This window comes from Cottoperca gobio, chromosome 5 (genome assembly GCF_900634415.1).
Source record: "Cottoperca gobio chromosome 5, fCotGob3.1, whole genome shotgun sequence".
NCBI lineage: Eukaryota > Metazoa > Chordata > Actinopteri > Perciformes > Bovichtidae > Cottoperca > Cottoperca gobio.
In genome coordinates, this window is record NC_041359.1 from 25,247,035 (window position 1) to 25,265,771 (window position 18,737).

The 18,737-nt window shown below is 42.2% G+C and overlaps 2 protein-coding genes across 5 annotated transcripts; one reads left to right on the top strand and one right to left on the bottom strand.

Moving 5' to 3' along the window:
• Positions 1–1,189: 1,189 nt before the first annotated feature.
• On the bottom strand, positions 1,190–8,887 carry nfs1 (NFS1 cysteine desulfurase). Of its 3 annotated transcripts, XM_029432400.1 has the most exons (14): positions 8,808–8,887; positions 8,516–8,725; positions 7,743–7,819; positions 7,521–7,637; positions 7,099–7,182; positions 6,290–6,442; positions 6,097–6,190; positions 5,611–5,745; positions 5,287–5,444; positions 5,020–5,125; positions 4,799–4,880; positions 4,093–4,176; positions 3,852–3,941; positions 1,190–2,649 (listed from the first exon to the last, which is right to left on the bottom strand). In XM_029432400.1, exons 2-14 carry the CDS (start codon positions 8,619–8,621, stop codon positions 2,586–2,588), a joined length of 1,350 nt encoding a protein of 449 aa, XP_029288260.1. In that variant the 5' UTR covers positions 8,622–8,725; positions 8,808–8,887; the 3' UTR covers positions 1,190–2,585. The 3 variants fall into 3 exon arrangements, with proteins under 3 accessions (XP_029288260.1, XP_029288259.1, XP_029288261.1); XM_029432399.1 differs by having other exon boundaries at positions 8,516–8,854; XM_029432401.1 differs by lacking the exon at positions 1,190–2,649 and adding an exon at positions 2,673–3,610 and having other exon boundaries at positions 8,516–8,856.
• Positions 8,888–11,032: 2,145 nt separating this feature from the next.
• On the top strand, positions 11,033–18,487 carry c5h6orf89 (chromosome 5 C6orf89 homolog). 2 transcript variants are annotated; one of them, XM_029432149.1, is made up of 8 exons: positions 11,033–11,185; positions 12,429–12,695; positions 12,916–13,081; positions 14,771–14,919; positions 15,069–15,220; positions 15,513–15,648; positions 16,142–16,265; positions 16,880–18,487. In XM_029432149.1, the coding sequence occupies exons 2-8, from the start codon at positions 12,507–12,509 to the stop codon at positions 16,960–16,962; spliced, it is 999 nt and encodes a 332-aa protein (XP_029288009.1). In that variant the 5' UTR covers positions 11,033–11,185; positions 12,429–12,506; the 3' UTR covers positions 16,963–18,487. The 2 variants fall into 2 exon arrangements, with proteins under 2 accessions (XP_029288009.1, XP_029288010.1); XM_029432150.1 differs by having other exon boundaries at positions 12,487–12,695.
• The last annotated feature ends 250 nt before the right edge of the window (positions 18,488–18,737 follow it).

The following is an 18,737-nucleotide window of genomic DNA, read 5'->3' on the forward strand; positions in this document are numbered from 1 at the left end:
GTGATATTTCTTGAGACAATTATATAGCTTATGTATTTTATAATAAAATACGCTTTTAATAATTATTTTATGGGATTTACTAGATATAGAAATATATATATATATAATATATATATATTATATATATATATATATATATATATAATATATATATGTATCATAATATATATGATTATATCTATGTAGATATATATTCTATCTATGTATCTCTATAGTAGATATCTATCCTCTTCTATCTCTCTCTAATATATATTTATCTATGTATGTATATTCTCATATCTATATAGATTATATATATATGTATATCTTCTCTTGTCTTATGTATCTTCTCTCTCTCTATATATCTTATCGATAGTTTATATATCTCTATCTCTTGTCTATATCTTCCTCTATCTCGTCCTCTTCTCTATCTATCATTGTCTTCTATATCTCTCTATCTCTGTATCTACTCTCCTATTCTTATGTTCTCTCTGTCTCTCTCTCTCTATGTCTCTCCTCTCTCTCTTTCTCCTCTCTCTCTCGTCTCGCTCTTCTCCTCTCTGTCTCTACTCTCTCTATCTATATCTGTCCTCTGTCTCCACCACACACACACACACACAATTGAGTTGCATATTAAACTGACCTACAAAAGTGTGTACAAGTACATAACGTATTTTAACAAATAGGCCGATTTATGTAGATTCATGCTACTGTAATGTGTATTTTCAGACATATTTATTTATGAAAACTATTTCTGAACATTATCAAACAATAATTTGGAAACCCCCCCTGCAGTAACTCTGAAGACTCCCTAGAGGTCACGGACCCCGTTACATTACAGGTCATTTAGCAGACGCTCGTATCCAGAGCGACTTACAGTGAACTAACTACAGGGACAGTCCCCCTGGAGCAAACTCAGGTTAAGTGCCTTGCTCAGGGGCACAATGGTGGCAGCTCTGGTGTTGAACACACACCAATTGGTGTTGTATTTGGAAGCCGTACCACTAGGCCATCACCACCCCTGTTGAAGACCCATGGTGTGCTTTAGGGTTTTTTGAGTATATTTGTGTACATGCCAAACTATGGAAGGCCATTGCGAACGTGCTCAGGCTACATGTGATGTGGTAAATAGCATTTGTCTATGAAATATAATTATCCCAATAAAAATAAACACACTATAAGAATTTTATAAGAAAAGACAAAACAAAAGTTTATTGCATAACCATGAAGCAGCACTTTATTGGATAATAATGTATATAATGAGAGCAACAGTAGAAGTAGATGGAGCTGAATAAATGTGTCAGGAACATCCAGGAACACAATACAAATCTCTAAATCGCCTCTCAGGGTGCGAAGAACCGAAGTTATCAACTGAATTGTTCCGATTTTTGTGTTTCAAAGTCAGACACACGTTGGTCTCAGTCAGTATGTGACATTGCATCTTGAAAATTAGCCGTCGAATCAAGGCTCAGTCTTGTAAAGTGTTCAGGCCTTAACAAAACAATCAAACTGCGACTGCAAACACTATGAACAGTGCTGATGAACTGACATGATGCTGCGGTTTATTGAATACTAAAAAACGGACACGAGAAGGGAACGAAAAACAGTAAGACAGTTCTGAGACGGAGAGGAAAGTGTATCATGCAGCTCAGTAAACTCCAGGTCTGCTGCCTTCAGTTCAGCCTCGCTAAAGTAACACGGTTCCTGCTTTGTTCCTGCTCAGCAACCTAACAAGAGCCTGTATCACAAAGGGAGATTAGCTGCATATCTTTGTGTTGAAATCACAGAACTGGCTCACTATTGTAACCTCCGCTGCGGCCTAACCGGCTTCAAAGTAAGTTCACTTCAGAAGATCAGATCAAAACACATCAACAGTCCAATACTGACCAATCAGATCACTGGACACATGAGTAATCATTTCAAAAGTACTGAGATAACAATAAAGAGACAAGTAAGCAGAGTCCCACAATGATTTACAGCCTTACTTTCAATATTTCATCCTACCACAGTTTAGTTTTAGTGTGATTGTTTGATATATGAATGACACTTTGCTGCTTCAGTAGTTTGTTGGTCTTGATTATTATTTTATTCTTACTTTTCTGAGGATTTTAATTAATATATATCTCAATTATTTTAATTTGTATTTCTACTTCTTAATGGTCTTAACTCACAAGTATTATTTACGGGTCTGTTTTAATTGTGTTTTCTTATGTATAATGTTTTAATGGCTGCAACTTCCCAACTAAAATGTGCAGCACATCGTGTTTCCACCTTGTATGAAATATACGAATAAAGTTTTGCTTGCTTGGCTCAGTAATATAATTTCCCCAGAGACTAAGATGAACTGACTTTGTGATACAGGACACAGAACGACATACAACAAGTTGAGTTTGTGTTGGTCAACGCTCCGAAAACAACATCTCCAGACAGCGACGAGAGGATCTGCTACGGAGCCACGAAGCTATAGTTACAAACAGACTTCAAGTCAGACAGGAAGTTTGTGCGTGTTTGTTTACGGGAAGGAAAAGCTAATGCATTCCCAAGAGTTCACTGGGAATCAATCGCCATCGTCATCAGCCAGGAAGTAAACAGGAAGTGGGAGGAGTCTAGTGCTGCGTCCACTTGATGCTCTTCAGATCGATGCCTTCTTGAACCATCTCCCACAGAGGACTGACAGACAGACAGACAGAGAGTGAGACAGGGAGACAGACAGGGAGTTACTCATAACCATATTACCATTTATATAAAAATACAAAATGAATTTCATTGACACACAAAGGGGACATGCCGAGAGACAAGAGAGAAATGTTTGTATGGAGTAATTAAATCAGTAGATTTCTGTAGTTCATTACATTTTGACTTATTTTGGTAGTTTTGTTCAGATCTGGGATCTGAGATCTGGGATCTGAGATCTGGGATCTGAGTGAATTCACTAAGAAGACGGATCAAGAAACACGAGCAGACCGACCAGAAACTATCAGATGATCTAAACCACTTTATCTGAACGTGAGCGCACCTGAAACGCCAGTACTGATGGCAGAGGAAAACTCTGCACACGAGTACTGTGCACTTCCTCTGGAAAGTGTGTGTGGTAAACTCAAGACACTCTACGGCTCCGTCAGTCAGTCGTCCCCGCCACTATTATAACTCGGTTTGTTAATCCTTGAATAGGTGACAGTAGGACAGGAGATCTCCACGTCCACAGTGCCGATCTAACAGGCTGAATAACGTCTTTATTTCTCAGGCCACCAAACTGTTAAATGCTCACGATGACCCAACTGATGAGTAGTTTCCATTTAACACCTGGGCGCTGACGGTGATGGTTTACAGACGATAGGTTTCCTGTTGTCACTCGATGTACTCGTGTTTTTATTATGTTTCTTTGGATCCGAGTGTGTTCTATGTGTTCGCTGGCTGCAAGACACATTTCCCGGTAGGTCAGTGTTGAAGCAGGAAGTGGGTACTGAACAGAACAGTAGGTCAGTGTTGAAGCAGGAAGTGGGTACTGAACAGAACAGTAGGTCAGTGTTGAAGCAGGAAGTGGGTACTGAACAGAACAGTAGGTCAGTGTTGAAGCAGGAAGTGGGTACTGAACAGAACAGTAGGTCAGTGTTGAAGCAGGAAGTGGGTTCTGAACAGAACAGACACTTTGGTTAATCACTTTATCGTTTGCCTTTGTTCTTTATACAAATAGGTTTGTCTAACCTGCGTGATCGTCTGACTGTTGTGTTTCTTGACCCATCAGACTGTCATCATGTTCTCTTATTACCTCGGGGAGTTATTATTACTGATAGAAATGATGATGACAAAACTACCGAAATAAGAGAGAACAATATTATATTATATATAATAATCTGTCCAGCTGAACTCACCTCATCTCTCGGAGCCTGTTGACCTGGTGGATACATTTCTCTGCTGTGTAGTCCACTTCTTCTTCTGTGGTGAACCTGCCAATACCAAACCTAACACACACACACACACACACACACACATTTAAATAATATACTCCCAAAGGAATGTTATTTAATTGAAATGACAAGTAAAGTCAAACTTGATTATATTGGATAATCAGGATTGTGCTGCGTGTCTCCGAGAGGATGTCGGCGTTTGTACCTGATGGACGAGTGAGCCAAGTCTTCATCTGTTCCGATCGCTCTGAGGACGTACGATGGCTCCAGAGACGCTGACGTACATGCGCTGTGTGCACACAAACAAACATTCATTCATCTTTTAGAAATCAGGTAAAACTCCCCTGTGTGTATCCGTTTCAGAAATCATTTGCATTTAAATATTTCAAATTGTGCATTGTTGACATGTTTGCTAACCTGTAGTCAGGTGAATAAAGTTTATAGGGCTGCAACTAACAATTATTTTCCTTTTGTGTTAATCTGCTAATCAGATTAAAATGAAATAAATTGTGAAGAATTATCATCCCAGTCCCTCGAGGTCCAAGGGGATGTCTCTGTACGTCTTGTTTTGTGAGCACAAAACCCAAAGATATTCAGTTTAATATGATTTTAAGCAGAATATTAACATATTTAGAGGCTGAAAACAGCATGTTCTGCCTTTGGTGCATGAACAATGTGTTTAATGATTTATCGATTATCAAAATCGTTGCAGCTCTAAATGTGGAATAACGGGCGGCAGGAATCAGGCCACCTGCACACAGACATGTGCGTCCACAGGAATGACACAAACTAAATGAGGGTGCAGGGTAGAGTTACAGTTACACAGTTACAGTTATAATGGTTTGACTAAACAGCTGGAGTCGTCAGAAGCAGCTCCAGGCCAGTCATTTATAAAAAGGTGCGTGTCTGACCTCCCAGATGACAGAGCGACATCCTTCAGCGCCATCAACAGACTCTCTCCCTCCACATACGCAAAGGACAGGTTGACACAGCCTGAAAAATCACAAACACAGTCAGATACGTGAATCTGCCTCATCTACTGTAGTAACAAGATGTTGTCAATGTCACACACACTTCCAACAGAAACCTCTGACGTTAAGTTCATGTTTCACTTCTGTGTGCGTGTTTGTACCAGGGTAGCGTCGTTCTGCATCTCCGTTCATGATGACGTCAGGAAGCTCAGACATGATCTTCTGGACCAGACGATTAGCCAGCATGGACACTCTGCGATGATCATACTGCGCGCACACACACACACACACACACACACACACACACACACACACACACACACACACACACACACACACACACACACACACACACACACACACACTCTAAGTCCCAGGATGTTTGGATGCATTTGCATTCTCGGGGTGTTTGGGTGCGTTTGTTTTACCTCCAACTCGTACTGTGCGATGCTGCAGGCGGCTCCCAGCCCAACAGCCAGTGGGGTGGGGACGGTGCCGGAGCGCAGCCCCCTCTCCTGCCCGCCCCCGTTCTGCAGCGGCTCCAAGCGCACACGGGGACGACGACGCACGTACAAAGCGCCCACACCTGCACAGACAGACACACACACAATGTAACTTCTCAGTATTTCACATTTCAACAGGAACATTTTAGCAGCAAGCAAATATGAAATATATAAATGTGCTGATTAAATAAACTGCCTCTTCTCGTCTAATTAGCTAACAGTTATATCTCCAGGAATGCCACGGCTAACCTTTGGGTCCGTAGAGCTTGTGGCCGCTGATGGACATCAGATCAATCTTGCTGTCCGTGACATTGACGGGAATCTTTCCGACAGCCTGAGCGGCGTCAGTGTGGAAGAAGACTCCTTTAGAGCGACAAATCTGACCTGTGGACAGGAAGAGTAAAGATCAATTAAATAATAGTTTTGATTGATTTGAACACTCAATCGGATCAGACTCCGAGTAAAAACCTAAAGATCAGGAAACTGGTGAAGTCTGGTGAAGGTGGGAAATTATGACGTCATCTCCTCAATGTGTGCCTGCCCATTGTTGCTCTGACGAATGAGCAGCAGAAACAACATCAGAAAGTGTAGACTGCTGATTTGTTTACATCTTGTTGCTGGGTCTAATGACTACGTTACGTCTTAACTTAATGTTGCTGCACCACTTCAAGGACGAACGGAGGCGTCTGAAGTGATTGAATCTCACAGATGACATGCTTGTGTTGCCGTGTTTACCAATCTCCTTGATGGGCTGCTCGACTCCGATCTCGTTGTTGATGGTCATCACTGACAACAGAGAGGTGTCGGGACGGATGGAGGCCTCCAACAGCTGGACACACACACACACACACACACACACACACAGTTTTTAATACAAACAATGACGTCTGCATGTTCTCTCTACATGCTACACGTGTTCACTTTGTACCTCCAGGTCCAGCAGTCCGTTCGGCATGACTGGCAGGTAGGTGATGCTGAAGCCTTCGGACTCCAGAACTCGACACGAGTCCAGAACACATTTATGCTCCGTCTGCGTGGTGATCACATGACGCTTCTTGGTCTTGTAGAACCTGGCCACGCCCTGCAGGAGAGGGAGGGGCGGGGTCACCACTGACGTCACAAACTGGCTTATAACTTAGGACCTTTTGAGTGTTCGCACTAGCCAGGTTTTAATCCAACTGTATCGCAAATTCTTCCGAGGAAATTGGCAACACAAAATGAGAATGAATGCTCGTTTCCATCCACCACCGTTATGCGATTATTAGTAGTTGGTTCTTCGAGGTAAGCAGTAGGTGGCACCAATTCTCCAGTCGGTAAAACATTACACCATTACAGAAGAGGTTACACGATCTGTGAGGAGACTTAACTTAATTTACTTCTTAATCGGATCAGAAGTTAGAGTGGACGTTGAAGTCACATGCTTCATGTAGGTCATCAACAACAACTGTCCCGCCTCAGCCAAGTGTAAAGATTGTTTTGGATCTTTCGCCGTTTCCACTCTTTTGTGCATGAATTGAAAATGTGCACGAAGGTAGTGTGGACGGGAGCACACCTACTGTGTTCTTACTGCTTCTCATTCTGTTCTAAACGTGTTCCCAAGGTTTGGTCACACCAGCATTTATCAAATGGAAAGATTTTGCCAAGTGAGTCGTCAATTCTGCGTCACTAAAACCAGAGGAGGTGGTGGTGAGAGGACAGGGAGAGAGGAAGTGATGAAGAGGAGGAGCAGGGGGAAACCTTGATAGCCATGTTGTTGGACTCGGTGGCTCCGCTGGTGAAGATGATCTCTCTGGGATCTGCTCCGATCAGATCTGCCACCTGCTGCTCAGAGAGAGAGACAACACACAGTCAGCGTCTCTCTCCCAAATTCAGATGTAATTCAATTATGACCACAACTAAAGTACACATCGTGTTGTACAACGTTAACAATGTATTTATAAGCAACTAATGGTTTACACATTACCACACAGCGCATTGTAAAGAGTGTAGAGTGGTGCAGGGGTGACAAAAACAAATGTCATGTCACCACCACTGAGCTTCTTCACCCAGAAGTGCAAAAATGCTGAATCATGTTTGGGTTTTAAGACTCCGTCCTGCAGCATTTTTATTTTTAACTATTCATCTCTCTCTCTCTCTGTGCAGACTGAGTGTGTTTCTACCTTCCTGGCCGTCTCCATGGCGCTCTCGCTCTCCCAGCCGTAGGCGTGTGTCTTGGAGTGAGGGTTACCATAGTAATTCACCTGGAAGGGCAACATGGCGTCCAGCACCCGGGGGTCCTACACACACAAACAGTTAGAAGTTAAAAGGGAAAGTAAGTAAGTTTCTTTCTGACATCAGCTGGTAAAGCCTGTAACCATAACAACATGGTTGGTAACAGTTACCATGGGCGTGGTTGCCTGGAAGTCCATGTAGAGGGGGCGGCACTCATCTTTCTCCAGTTCATATTTCTTTATCATCTCTGCAGCACAAAAATAAATAACACTCTCAAAAGCCTTGCCTTCTCGATGTTATGTAAAATGTAATTATGTAATTTAAGTGTTTACAAGAGTAAGTCCAAAAGAATCTCCTGGGCACTATTAATTATGTAATCAAGGCATTTGTAATGACATTTATTATTTTATTTAGACTTTTTCTACTTTCACTTAAGGATATGAATACTTCCACGGTTGATCTATTAGTAAACATATATAGTCATCGAATGTCTTGTTTTGTCTGACCAACATATCTCAAATATTCGTTTTAAAAAACTAAAAAAATTAAAAGTCAAATAAAAAATAAAATAAAACAATAAAAATAAATATATAAACAGAGCTGGAACCATAAAACGTAATGAACTGCTGTCTGATAAATGTCAACATCTAACATGTGCGATATTACTTCTTTCAGTATCACTTTCATGCACAATATTACCTTTTTCTATTTTAGGTTACTTATTTAATTAAATTGATCTTACATTTATTCAGTCAACTAGTTGCTGAGGACTTTTTGTTTTGAATGTATTATATTCTTACAGACAGTAATTACTTAACATCACTCAGGTTATATGTTAGGAGGTGTTTGCCCTTCACTGAAGTGCGTCACTTCGGGATTAGCTTCATGCTAGCTGCTCTGTGGCTCCTAACAACCAGGCTAATGTGCTTCGGGCTGCTGTTACCTTTCGGCAGAGAGCTGGCGGCTCTACCATCAGAGCCCAGCCGGAGAGGAAGCCTCGAGGCCGGCCTGAGCAGCAGGGATGTGACGGTCCTGCACGGGGAAAGCATCTGGACGACTGGTTTCAGTTGGAGACACGCTGACAACAACAACACGCGCACCGCGGCCACAAAACCAGCGTACACCGGTTAAAACCAGTTTGAACTGCTGGTGTCTGTGGGAGAAACGGAGAAGATTCACGATTCAAGAAAACTGTTAAATATGAGATAAGTTAGGTTTGTTGGGAGAAACGTTACCGCCTGACAGTTGAGTCCAGGTTACGAGGAAATTGCTGTGTCAAGGTAAATATGCTAGCAACGAGCACTTCCGGTGATGACTTTCAAAGTAAAATGCTTTCTATGATTTATGATTTACACCTTTATTGTTTCTTAGAGGGGAAATTCATTTGTTCCAGGAGCACAAATACATAGAAAAAGTTAAATAATAGTTTAACTAAAAAGGTATTTAAAAAATATATAATATACGATTAGAATAGAATAGAAAAACTGTACAAGAACATATGAAGACAAATTGCTCTACAGTGGTTAAATTGACAGTAGTGATTATTAGCAGCAGAGTCAGCAAGTCTATGAGAGTGTACACAAGACTGATGATATGATTAAATAATGGCACTTAGCGCAGGTAGGCTTGCAATATAAATGTAATATAGAATATGTTATAAATATACATATAAATTATGTTATAAAAAAACAGTTTAGTATAGGTATAATTAAGGATAACGGTTATGTTATGTAAGTTGTATACTCAAAATAACATTAAATAGTATGTTGTTGTTGTTTAAGGGTATGTGTGATTACTGTGTTTATTTCAGTTCCCCTGGTACGAGGGTTGTATTTACACTTTTTTCCTGTTTTTGTATCTGTTTCTTTTCTTCTGTTTTTAAAGAATACTCTGTAAATAAAGTCTTTTTTAAATCAAATTATATTCAAAAGATATTTTTGGATTTTATTTTGTAATTATTCGGCCTCCCTGCAGCTTGATCCGGTGACTCTCTGCAGCTTGACGCAGCTCGGTGCCGCTGCTGTTTCTGTTGCACAAGTAAAGGCAACAGGGGGCGGAACTTCCTTCAGCTCTGATTGGCTGATATGCGTTGTTTTGGTGCCATGTGAGGCCTTTCTCTGTCCTGTGATTGGTTACAGCCAGAAGCTTATGAAACGTGTTTTCCGCCTCCCATAAAGTTCAGGTGAAAACCCTCAAACAGTAAATTATTTACGGCTTGGTCACTAAACTATTTTCAAATTCAGTCTCATAACATTTTATGCATGTTTCGTTGCTTACCTCAGTGACTACCTCAGTTTCCTAAAATGCCTGTGTTGATTGCTTTAATGTTGTAGCTGGTAAAGAAGGAGGTTTTTAAACTATATATACTGCCGGGTAACTCTTGAATTTCACCAAGGGATCAATAAAGTTTATCCTAACCTATAATAATATATAATCCATTTTTTGTTGATTATATTCTGTATTATTATGAATCTTCAAAGTAACTAAAGTTATCAGATAAGTGGAGTCAAAAATACTTGTCTCTAAATTGTTGTGGAGTAGAAGTATGAAATAGCAAAGTAAAGTAAATGCACTTAGTTACTGTTACTGTGTGTTAGTTACTGTGCTTGTTGGCCGATGTATTATGAATATCAGTGATCTGGAATTAATTAATTAATTAATTTGTAACATATTCATCCTCAAATTCTTGGCAGACAGAACAAATGTAAGAAAGTAGACTGTAGAAAGAAGATCAACATGCCGTCTGTCTGTCTTTTTGAGAAAACATTTTGAGCGGCAGAGCAGGAAGAGGTGGAAGAAGAGGAGGAAGAGTAAGTAAGTAAGAGGCGATGGGCCAAGAGGAAGATATCAAGGCCGAGGAAGAAACAGAACCATCATTTCAGATGCAATCCGGGCTACGGTCACAGACCATGTTCTTGTTCATGGCTTGACGATGAGGGAAGCAGGACAAAGAGTAGGTTCTCTGTGGCACCATCGTAAGAGCATTCAGAGAAGAACACAGGTACAGTTAGGGATTGTTTGAATTTGATTCTATGGAAAGGGCCCATGAATACATTTTTGTAGATGAAGCAGGCTTCAATCTGATGAAGAGGAGAAGGAGAGGCAGGAACATAATTGGCCAACGGGCCATTGTGGAAGTCCCTGGCCAGCGTGGTGGCAATGTCCCCCTTTGTGCGGCCATAAGTAATTGGTTCTCCACCATCATGCAACCCTTTATGTAGAAGAAGAAGAAGAAGAAGAAGAAGAAGAAGAAGAAGAAGACGACTATATCCATTCTTAATACAAAAACACTTTAATAAACCTGTTAAGTGGATCAAGCAGTAGAATTGTCTTTGATTTGATCAGACAAACAAGATGAATTGATATGATTTAATCTCTGATCCACACTCCGAAGCAGAAGATGGCGGTAATGCCCCTGGTGGTTCCCAACCGCCGCTTAAAACCGTTAATACCGCACCAAAAAGAACCGTAGAAGAAGAAGTGTGTGTGTTGGCTGTTTGTGGTAGCCATGCTCCTAACTAGCTAGTTTATGTTAAACAGAAAATCCATGTATCTTAGTATTTAACGTCAGAAAGAAGAGACCCACACGGAGGTCGGGGATGTCACGGTAAAGGTGAGGCTTTCAGTCTTATGTAGTTTGTTTAAGCGACGTTAACTGAAAGTGTTTATTAAAGCTAACAAGCTAACAGCAGTGCACCGCTATCAGTGTATCCGCTCTGTGGTGGTGTTATTATGTTAGTAAGTTTTAAAACAACATGTCGTTAATGATCACCACAGTTACATCGTGTTCTCTGTGAGTTTTAGTGACATTACATGTCGCTGGACTGATGGTGTGTGTTCTGTTATCCAGTGGTGGAATGTAACACATCTACATTTACTGAAGCTCTTCACGCTCAAGGAGCTTTTAGATACTTGTACTGAGTGCATCCAATGTGTAGTAGTAGTTGTATAAGTCATTTATTTAGGTCCTTTTTAATGTTTTTCAAAAAAGTAAAAATAAATACCAAAAAGGAATTAAATGAATGTATTTATTGAGTGTGAGATATTATACCTACCCTTTCATATTACTTTCTGAAAGGCAGACTGTTCACTACTAAGTGTAGGTGATACTAAAACTAAACTGAAAGAGCCAAACGTTTCATACACAATATTAATTATACCATTTACCATCTTATGTTTAAACCTGTTTTAATTTGCAAAGGGAACTACACATTCTTAATTCCTTTTCACAACCCTTCCACGAGTTAGCCCCTTGAGTGTTATCTAATATAGCTGTAACGACCTAAAACTGGTTTCCTTTACCAAGTCCTTTAACTACTTTACACCCTACAGTCTGTCCAGAGAGTGTGTTATTGTCTCTATAAGGACACCTGGGAGTCTATACTGTCTGCTCTACCATGTTCTCACTGACATGAACAAAAGTCGACGGTTATAAATCAGCCTAAATGTTTATTACACAGAAAAGTGGCAGGTAATAACTCTGTGTTCTCAGGACTTTTGCACCCTTTTGCACCCTTTTGCACCCTTTGCACCCTTTTTTTGCACCCATGGCATGTTGCAGAATGACTTGATTATAAAGGAATTAATCTCGTTTACTGCTTTTAAATCTACCTTGTTTTGTATCTTCTTGTTTGCACAATACAAACTCAAACATGCTACTTGAGAGCGAACTTGTTTGTATGAGTGTACTGTGGCTGTTGCATGAAGCACATTGAGACTCACAGCAAACTCCGACCACGTTTAGATCGCATTTTATAATTTACATGAAATAAACTCCCTTTAATCATGGAGGTTATGTAAGCTAGCTGTTGTTGAAAGTGTTAAAGTGGAAGTTAACACTTCGGACGACTGCGCAGGTGACACCATGCTCCTGGAGCCCGCAGCAGCTGAAGATTGACGTGTTTGACAGAGAAGTTGCCGTGACTGCTGCTGTCATGGGAACGACGATGAGCGAGCCGTGCATCTACGACAAACTGTCCGAGAGCATCGACATCCTCCGCCAGTCGGGCTACCGCTACGGCATGTCGGAGAGGGAGATCGAGAGGTTCATCAAGCAGGTCCTGGAGACCAACGAGCCCAGGAGAGAGCCTCCCCAGTTCCCCATCCTGAGAGCCACCATCAAGGTCAGGGAAACATCACACTGCTAAAACCTCGACAGAAAACACAATCGATGAATCACTGAAGGCTTTTATCACATAAAAGTACTTCAAATGATTTTCACATTTTATTATTGTTCTTAAATTATTTAAAAGTTTTATTTTAGTGTGTGTCGGACAAATAATAATAATAATAATAATAATAACTTTATTTATACAGCACCTAATGTCCCTGTTGTCTTTGCAGTTTGTGGTGGCAGTGGGCTTCCTGCTGGTGGTGGTGCTGGCCTTCACGTACCCTCAGAGAGCCCCCCAGCTGGGTCTGGTCAACCTGGGCTGTTGCAACTGGTCGTCCCCCCTCAGCCACGTCCGCCTGCTGTCCCTGCCCATCGCCAAGAAGTACAATCTGCAAGGTCCGAAGCCTGAACACACACACACACACACACACACACACACACACACACACACACACGCGCGCGCGCGCATGTGCGCATCTTAAAATAAAGTGTTTGATCTTAGAACAATAAAATAAAGTGTAGCAGCAGCTTGAGTTTCCCTTCTTCTTTAACTGGTTCACATCTTGATTTAACTCTCAACCAGTGTTAGAATAAATCAGAACAGTTTAACCCAGACTAGCACGTCCTGGGTTAAACTGCTCTCTGTGGCTGATGATGCTGACAGGTGGCCTATTTGCTTTATTTAGTCACAAATCTAAATCACATTGGGCTGAGTGCTTATGTTCTGTGACCTCAGACCTGAGTGGGTATGTTTGGTGAAAAACGTTGTGCTTTGTCTCATAGTGGCGTTTCACATCACCACTTTAATGAGCACCACGGTCTCTGAGCACATGACGCTGGTGTTGTGCTCCAGTGGGAAGGATGAACATGAAGGAGTCTGGGTTGAAAGCTCTGTTGACTTCTCTCTTCTTGGAGAGGCCATGAGTAGTTCTTGTTCTCTCCCTGTCTGCCGCTCACTCGTCTGTGTTTCTCTCCCTGTCTGTCGCTCACTCGTCTGTGTTTCTCTCCCTGTCTGTCGCTCACTCGTCTGTGTTTCTCTCCCTGTCTGCCGCTCACTCGTCTGTGTTTCTCTCCCTGTCTGCCGCTCACTCGTCTGTGTTTCTCTCCCTGTCTGCCGCTCACTCGTCTGTGTTTCTCTCCCTTTCTGCCGCTCACTCGTCTGTGTTTCTCTCCCTGTCTGTCGCTCACTCGTCTGTGTTTCTCTCCCTGTCTGTCGCTCACTCGTCTGTGTTTCTCTCCCTGTCTGCCGCTCACTCGTCTGTGTTTCTCTCCCTGTCTGCCGCTCACTCGTCTGTGTTTCTCTCCCTGTCTGCCGCTCACTCGTCTGTGTTTCTCTCCCTGTCTGCCGCTCACTCGTCTGTGTTTCTCTCCCTGTCTGCCGCTCACTCGTCTGTGTTTGTCTCCCTGTCTGCCGCTCACTCGTCTGTGTTTCTCTCCCTGTCTGTCGCTCACTCGTCTGTGTTTGTCTCCCTTTCTCCGTCTTCTCTCTCTGTATCGCTAACTCCTCTTTCCGCCTGTCACGCGCCTCTCATCTGTATTCAGAGTCGCAATGTTTGCCGGTTGGAATGCACAGATTTGATTGGCTGAGTAGCGTCACGTGGGATGGCTTAACTCGCATGTAATTGGTCTGTGAGTTTCCTGAACCTCTAAACCAGTGCCGTAAGAACGAGAGAAGCTGCGCCGGTTAAAATAGAAAATCCCTCAATAAATTATTGATTATAGGTCCGGGTCCGGACTCGGACCGCGGTCCGCCTGTTAGTGACCCCTGGACTAAAGGATTATCTATTATTTACGTGCAGCACACATTGACTGCATCACAGAGCGGCGAGTAGATAGTTTGAAGCCTCATTGATTACGTTTGAATGCTGCGCAGCTTTAGCAACTGTATGAAAGTGGAAGTCTAGAAGCAATCTAACAGCACCATACATGACAATTGTACCACAATCTATTTCAAAAGACATTCAAAGGTTCAACTGTAAACTGTACATTCGGTGCAGTCCTATAACCATCGCTTTCCAACATCCGTTTGTGGAAGAAATAACTTTTAATTGCAGTTTGTTTATAGTAAATGTGTGTGCGCTGCAGGTTTCCATGAATGGTGGAGTGCCGGCTCTCTCAGGCAGAATCTGGTCAACTGTTCGGGCTGTGCAGAGATCTCCTCAGTGATGGAAGTCCCAGAGAGCCTCAGAGGGACGGTGGCGCTGCGACGGGGGCCGCAGCTCGTCCTGCTGAAGGTCAGAGGTCAAACCCTGCCAGGGTTGGCTTATTACTGCCAGACTCTTTCTAAACCTCAGCGTGTCGCATTAATAAACTTGCAGAGGCTTGAAATTAGCTGAAAACAGAATCTTGTTTGTTAATACTGGTTTCTGTTTGTTTCCTGCAGGGTGGGGAGTCTCTCAGCGTCCAGCGACAGCAGCTCGAGGAGCTCTACTTGGCTCATTCAGGCTCCATGTCCATTCTGCTGGAGGAGGACGACGGTCTGCAGAACCACAACCTCGGACTCCCCCAAGGACCCGCCAACTTCACGCTGTTCTGGTACACGTTTCTGTTCAAAGTAGACGTCTGCAGCGGTCCACTGGGACCTTTTGTTTTAGCATTCGATACACACACATTACATTTGATAGAAACGGATTATCTTCTGTCCGTTTATCATCCAGTTGGTTGCAGAATGTTTTAATGTTTGTGCAGGAGGTGAAAACTGGGCAGAACATTTTGTTCTTGTGATGATCTGTCCTTATCTGACACTCTCCACTCAGAAACTATATGCAGTAACCTTTTTATAACGATTATGATGGTTAATGATTGTGACTGTGTGTTGTCTGTGCAGGAGGTTCAGCTCTGGGACCAGAGAGAAGGTGTTGAGGTGGCTCTTCCCGAAGGCTGAGCTCTGCCCCCTGCTGGACAGCGCTGGGACCATCGTGCAGCGCTGCCTGGTCACCCACAGCACAAACTCTCAGAGCAAGGTGACGTTCAGACGGCAGTCCCCACACTGACAGGGTTACAGGGTTATTGTTACTGACAGGAGTGATGGACCAAAGTAGAAAACCAAGTTGTAACAAACCAGACTGTTTAACAGTATAATACAAAAGAAGAACTTGTCTACCAGAACAAGTTAAATATTTTCCTGAATGTATTTTAAACTGTTGTTTTTATGGCCTAATTAATTATGGCGTCCTAACCCTGTTTCTCTCATCATTCTGTATTTCCTCTAAAGGTAAAGCTGATGTGCTGCATTTCTTATATGAAAGGTGCTATACAAGTGAAGATTATTATAAATAAAAATGTAATTTGTGCACACAAATGAATACCTTTTCTTTCGATTTAGTCATCTGCGTACACACTTTCTTCCCCTTCATTTTGGTACTAATTAATTACACACTTCTGTGATTGATTCCTTCCATCACTCGCCACAAAGAACTCTCAGCCTCTAACTTAAGGTTGCTTTCTGTGTTTCAGGGTGTCGGGGTGTTTGGCTGGCTGGTGGTCGGCGAGGGTCTTCCAACAGTTCGAGTTCTGCCTGTTCAGCGCTGTCAGAAACACTGCAGCTCCTTCAACCTGTGGCTGACTCCTGGAGACATGGGTAACACCGCGCTTTACTCCACAAACACATTTAACGTGACAAAACGACGACTTCACGCGGCACAAATGAGCTTTGGTCTCGTTTCCACAAAATAAAATAAAGCGTTCACAGCAGACAAGTACAAATGTCCCACAATAAGTAAACTAATAAATGTAGCTAATTATCTTCTTGTATGCACCATGTGTTTGATATGGAGCCTGAGGATATAGTTTAATGTTTCACAAGTTATTGTTAGTGCATTAAATAGTCATTTGTATATACAATTTATTAAGGAAATTATTATTATAACGTAAATGTTTGTATGATTTATTCAAATGTTTTGCATTACTGCCAAATACATAATAATATATTTAAATAAATAAATCAAAACATTATTTTCTTGTGAGTAGAAATTATGACGATTAATATAATTTGTGCATCCACAAAATAATGATGTGTGTGCGTCTCCCTTTCAGACTGCGAACAAAGCAAACAGTGTAACTATGTCTACAGTTAAGAGACAGTGTTGTCCTAATAAAACACAGCTGTACCTCCCACTCTGATGTCTGCGTGCTGCACCTGCTTCTCCTGAAGCTGTCGTAACACTGACCGTTGTTCCCTCTGACCTTTCGCAGTGTACGCTGACCCTCGGTACTGGCAGATGGAGCTGTTCCCCGGCCGAGGCCAGAACATCATCTGTGACGGATCAGCATTTTAAGCTTCAGGCGGAGCAAAGTGAAGAAGAGTTCAGGAACACGTAGATCGGCTGTGAATGTCGGAGCTCGCCGGCCTCTTCCGTGGCCACAAAGATGCCTTATAACCCCCGGCCTTTTTTCTGACGCCCCGCCCGTCTGATAATCCTCCCAGCGTCCTCAAAGAACTGGAGACCACTGAACACATGACTTCAGTTTGGAAAAAGGGATTCTCCTGCAGGTTTTAAGGATTGAGGAATGACTTTTTGACTTTGTCCTCGTGTGGAACAGCAAATCTTTAAACTGTGCTGCAGCTCTCAGATGTTCTGGATGTGCTCGTGCCATAGCTTCAAGCAGATCTCTAGCAATTAAACAAAAACAATTCATCAAATCATTGGGTGTGTCTCTCTCAGAAGGTGGTGAAACACAGAGTGCATGTGCATTACACTGACCTCTGCATCACGGCCACATCTGATGTGTTCACTGTCAACTTGTAAAACAAGGACACGACGTATAAAGAGAACTGGATACAGCGTTGGAGGCGAAAGTCAATAAGGTTTGACTTCTGAGAATAAAGTTCCCCTGATCTTCTGTGAGCCCATTCCTTTACCCCCCCTCCTGTCAAACTTTAGAGTGACCCCCCCCCCCCAAAGGAAATGTAACAATTACAAACATTCTTTAAATAGTCGAGAATAGAAACTCAGAACATGAAGAGAAGCCACGTCAGTCTGATGATCAGGGAACCTGCTGCGTACAAGGTGCACAGGGCGTTTGTTCAGTCAGTGAACACGCACTTTTTGCAGTGCATTCTGGGAACTTGATGATTTGTGATTTTCGGCATCTGGAGTTGCTGGACTTCCACCACCTCCTGTAGTTCTGAGACACACCTGCAGCTCCACCTGCAGCTCCACCTTCTGCTTTTCATCTGCTCTTCATCTGCTCTTCATCTGCTCTTCATCTGCTCTTCATCTGGTTCTTGCCCCGATGTTAAAGGGCCAGTTCACCCAAGTTACAAAACTATTGAACGCACTCTACCTAATAATTTACTAAAATAATTGTGACATTCAAAAGCAGCACTTTAACGTCTCACTCTGCCAGCTGTCATTTGTCCTCGACTGAACCGGAGTAAACCTTTTGCTGTTTGATGAGACGATAATAAACTACGTTGTTAAAAATCGCAACGTTCATAAAAACTGCAATCTTTTAAATTGTGATTGGATTGTAAAGTTTCTACCTCTCGTGTGTTCTGTGCAGCATCCAGAGGGACGGGGGGGGGGGGGCACGGGCACGCTGTCTAAATAAGATGTTGCTGTTGAATGTTTAAAGCACATCTGAAGTAGTTTGTTTGACCTGTTGGTGTGGGGGCAGAGATCTCAAAGCAAACGGACTGGAGTAATACTGGTGAACATGGATTTGGGTGAACTGTTCCTTTACGACCAGTTACTTCTGACGTTTGTTTCCATTCTTTCCGTTTATCAGGATCACATTTTCTTTTTAATTAGTTTCATTGATTTTATTCAGTTTTATGAGAAAATTAAAACTTGTCATGTATTTGTGTCCATCTGTTGTTGAAAAACTTTATTCGTCTTCACATGAATAACGTACAGAAGCAACTCGGGGTTAAAGGTTAAGTAGGTTTGCATCTGTTTAAATATGTACAGCAGCTACTGTGGATTCAATTACCACATTTCAAAACTGATTTAATGTGGGGACAGATCCTTTTCATTTTAAAACGAGGTGTGACACAAATTAAATAAAGTTAAACCAAAGCAGCAGCTCCGATTGGCCAGCTGTTAAATTT

Excerpts from the sequence above, each read along its gene's own strand:
- nfs1 (XM_029432400.1), bottom strand. The coding sequence starts at position 8,621 with ATGCTTTCCCCGTGCAGGACCGTCACATCCCTGCTGCTCAGGCCGGCC. Across the intron at positions 6,191-6,289 it reads ACGGACTGCTGGACCTGGAG|CTGTTGGAGGCCTCCATCCG; the intron begins GTACAAAGTGAA and ends GTGTGTGTCCAG. Across the intron at positions 5,445-5,610 it reads CAAGCTCTACGGACCCAAAG|GTGTGGGCGCTTTGTACGTG; the intron begins GTTAGCCGTGGC and ends CTGTCTGTGCAG.
- c5h6orf89 (XM_029432149.1), top strand. The coding sequence starts at position 12,507 with ATGGGAACGACGATGAGCGAGCCGTGCATCTACGACAAACTGTCCGAG. Across the intron at positions 15,221-15,512 it reads GCCAACTTCACGCTGTTCTG|GAGGTTCAGCTCTGGGACCA; the intron begins GTACACGTTTCT and ends TTGTCTGTGCAG. Across the intron at positions 15,649-16,141 it reads GCACAAACTCTCAGAGCAAG|GGTGTCGGGGTGTTTGGCTG; the intron begins GTGACGTTCAGA and ends TCTGTGTTTCAG.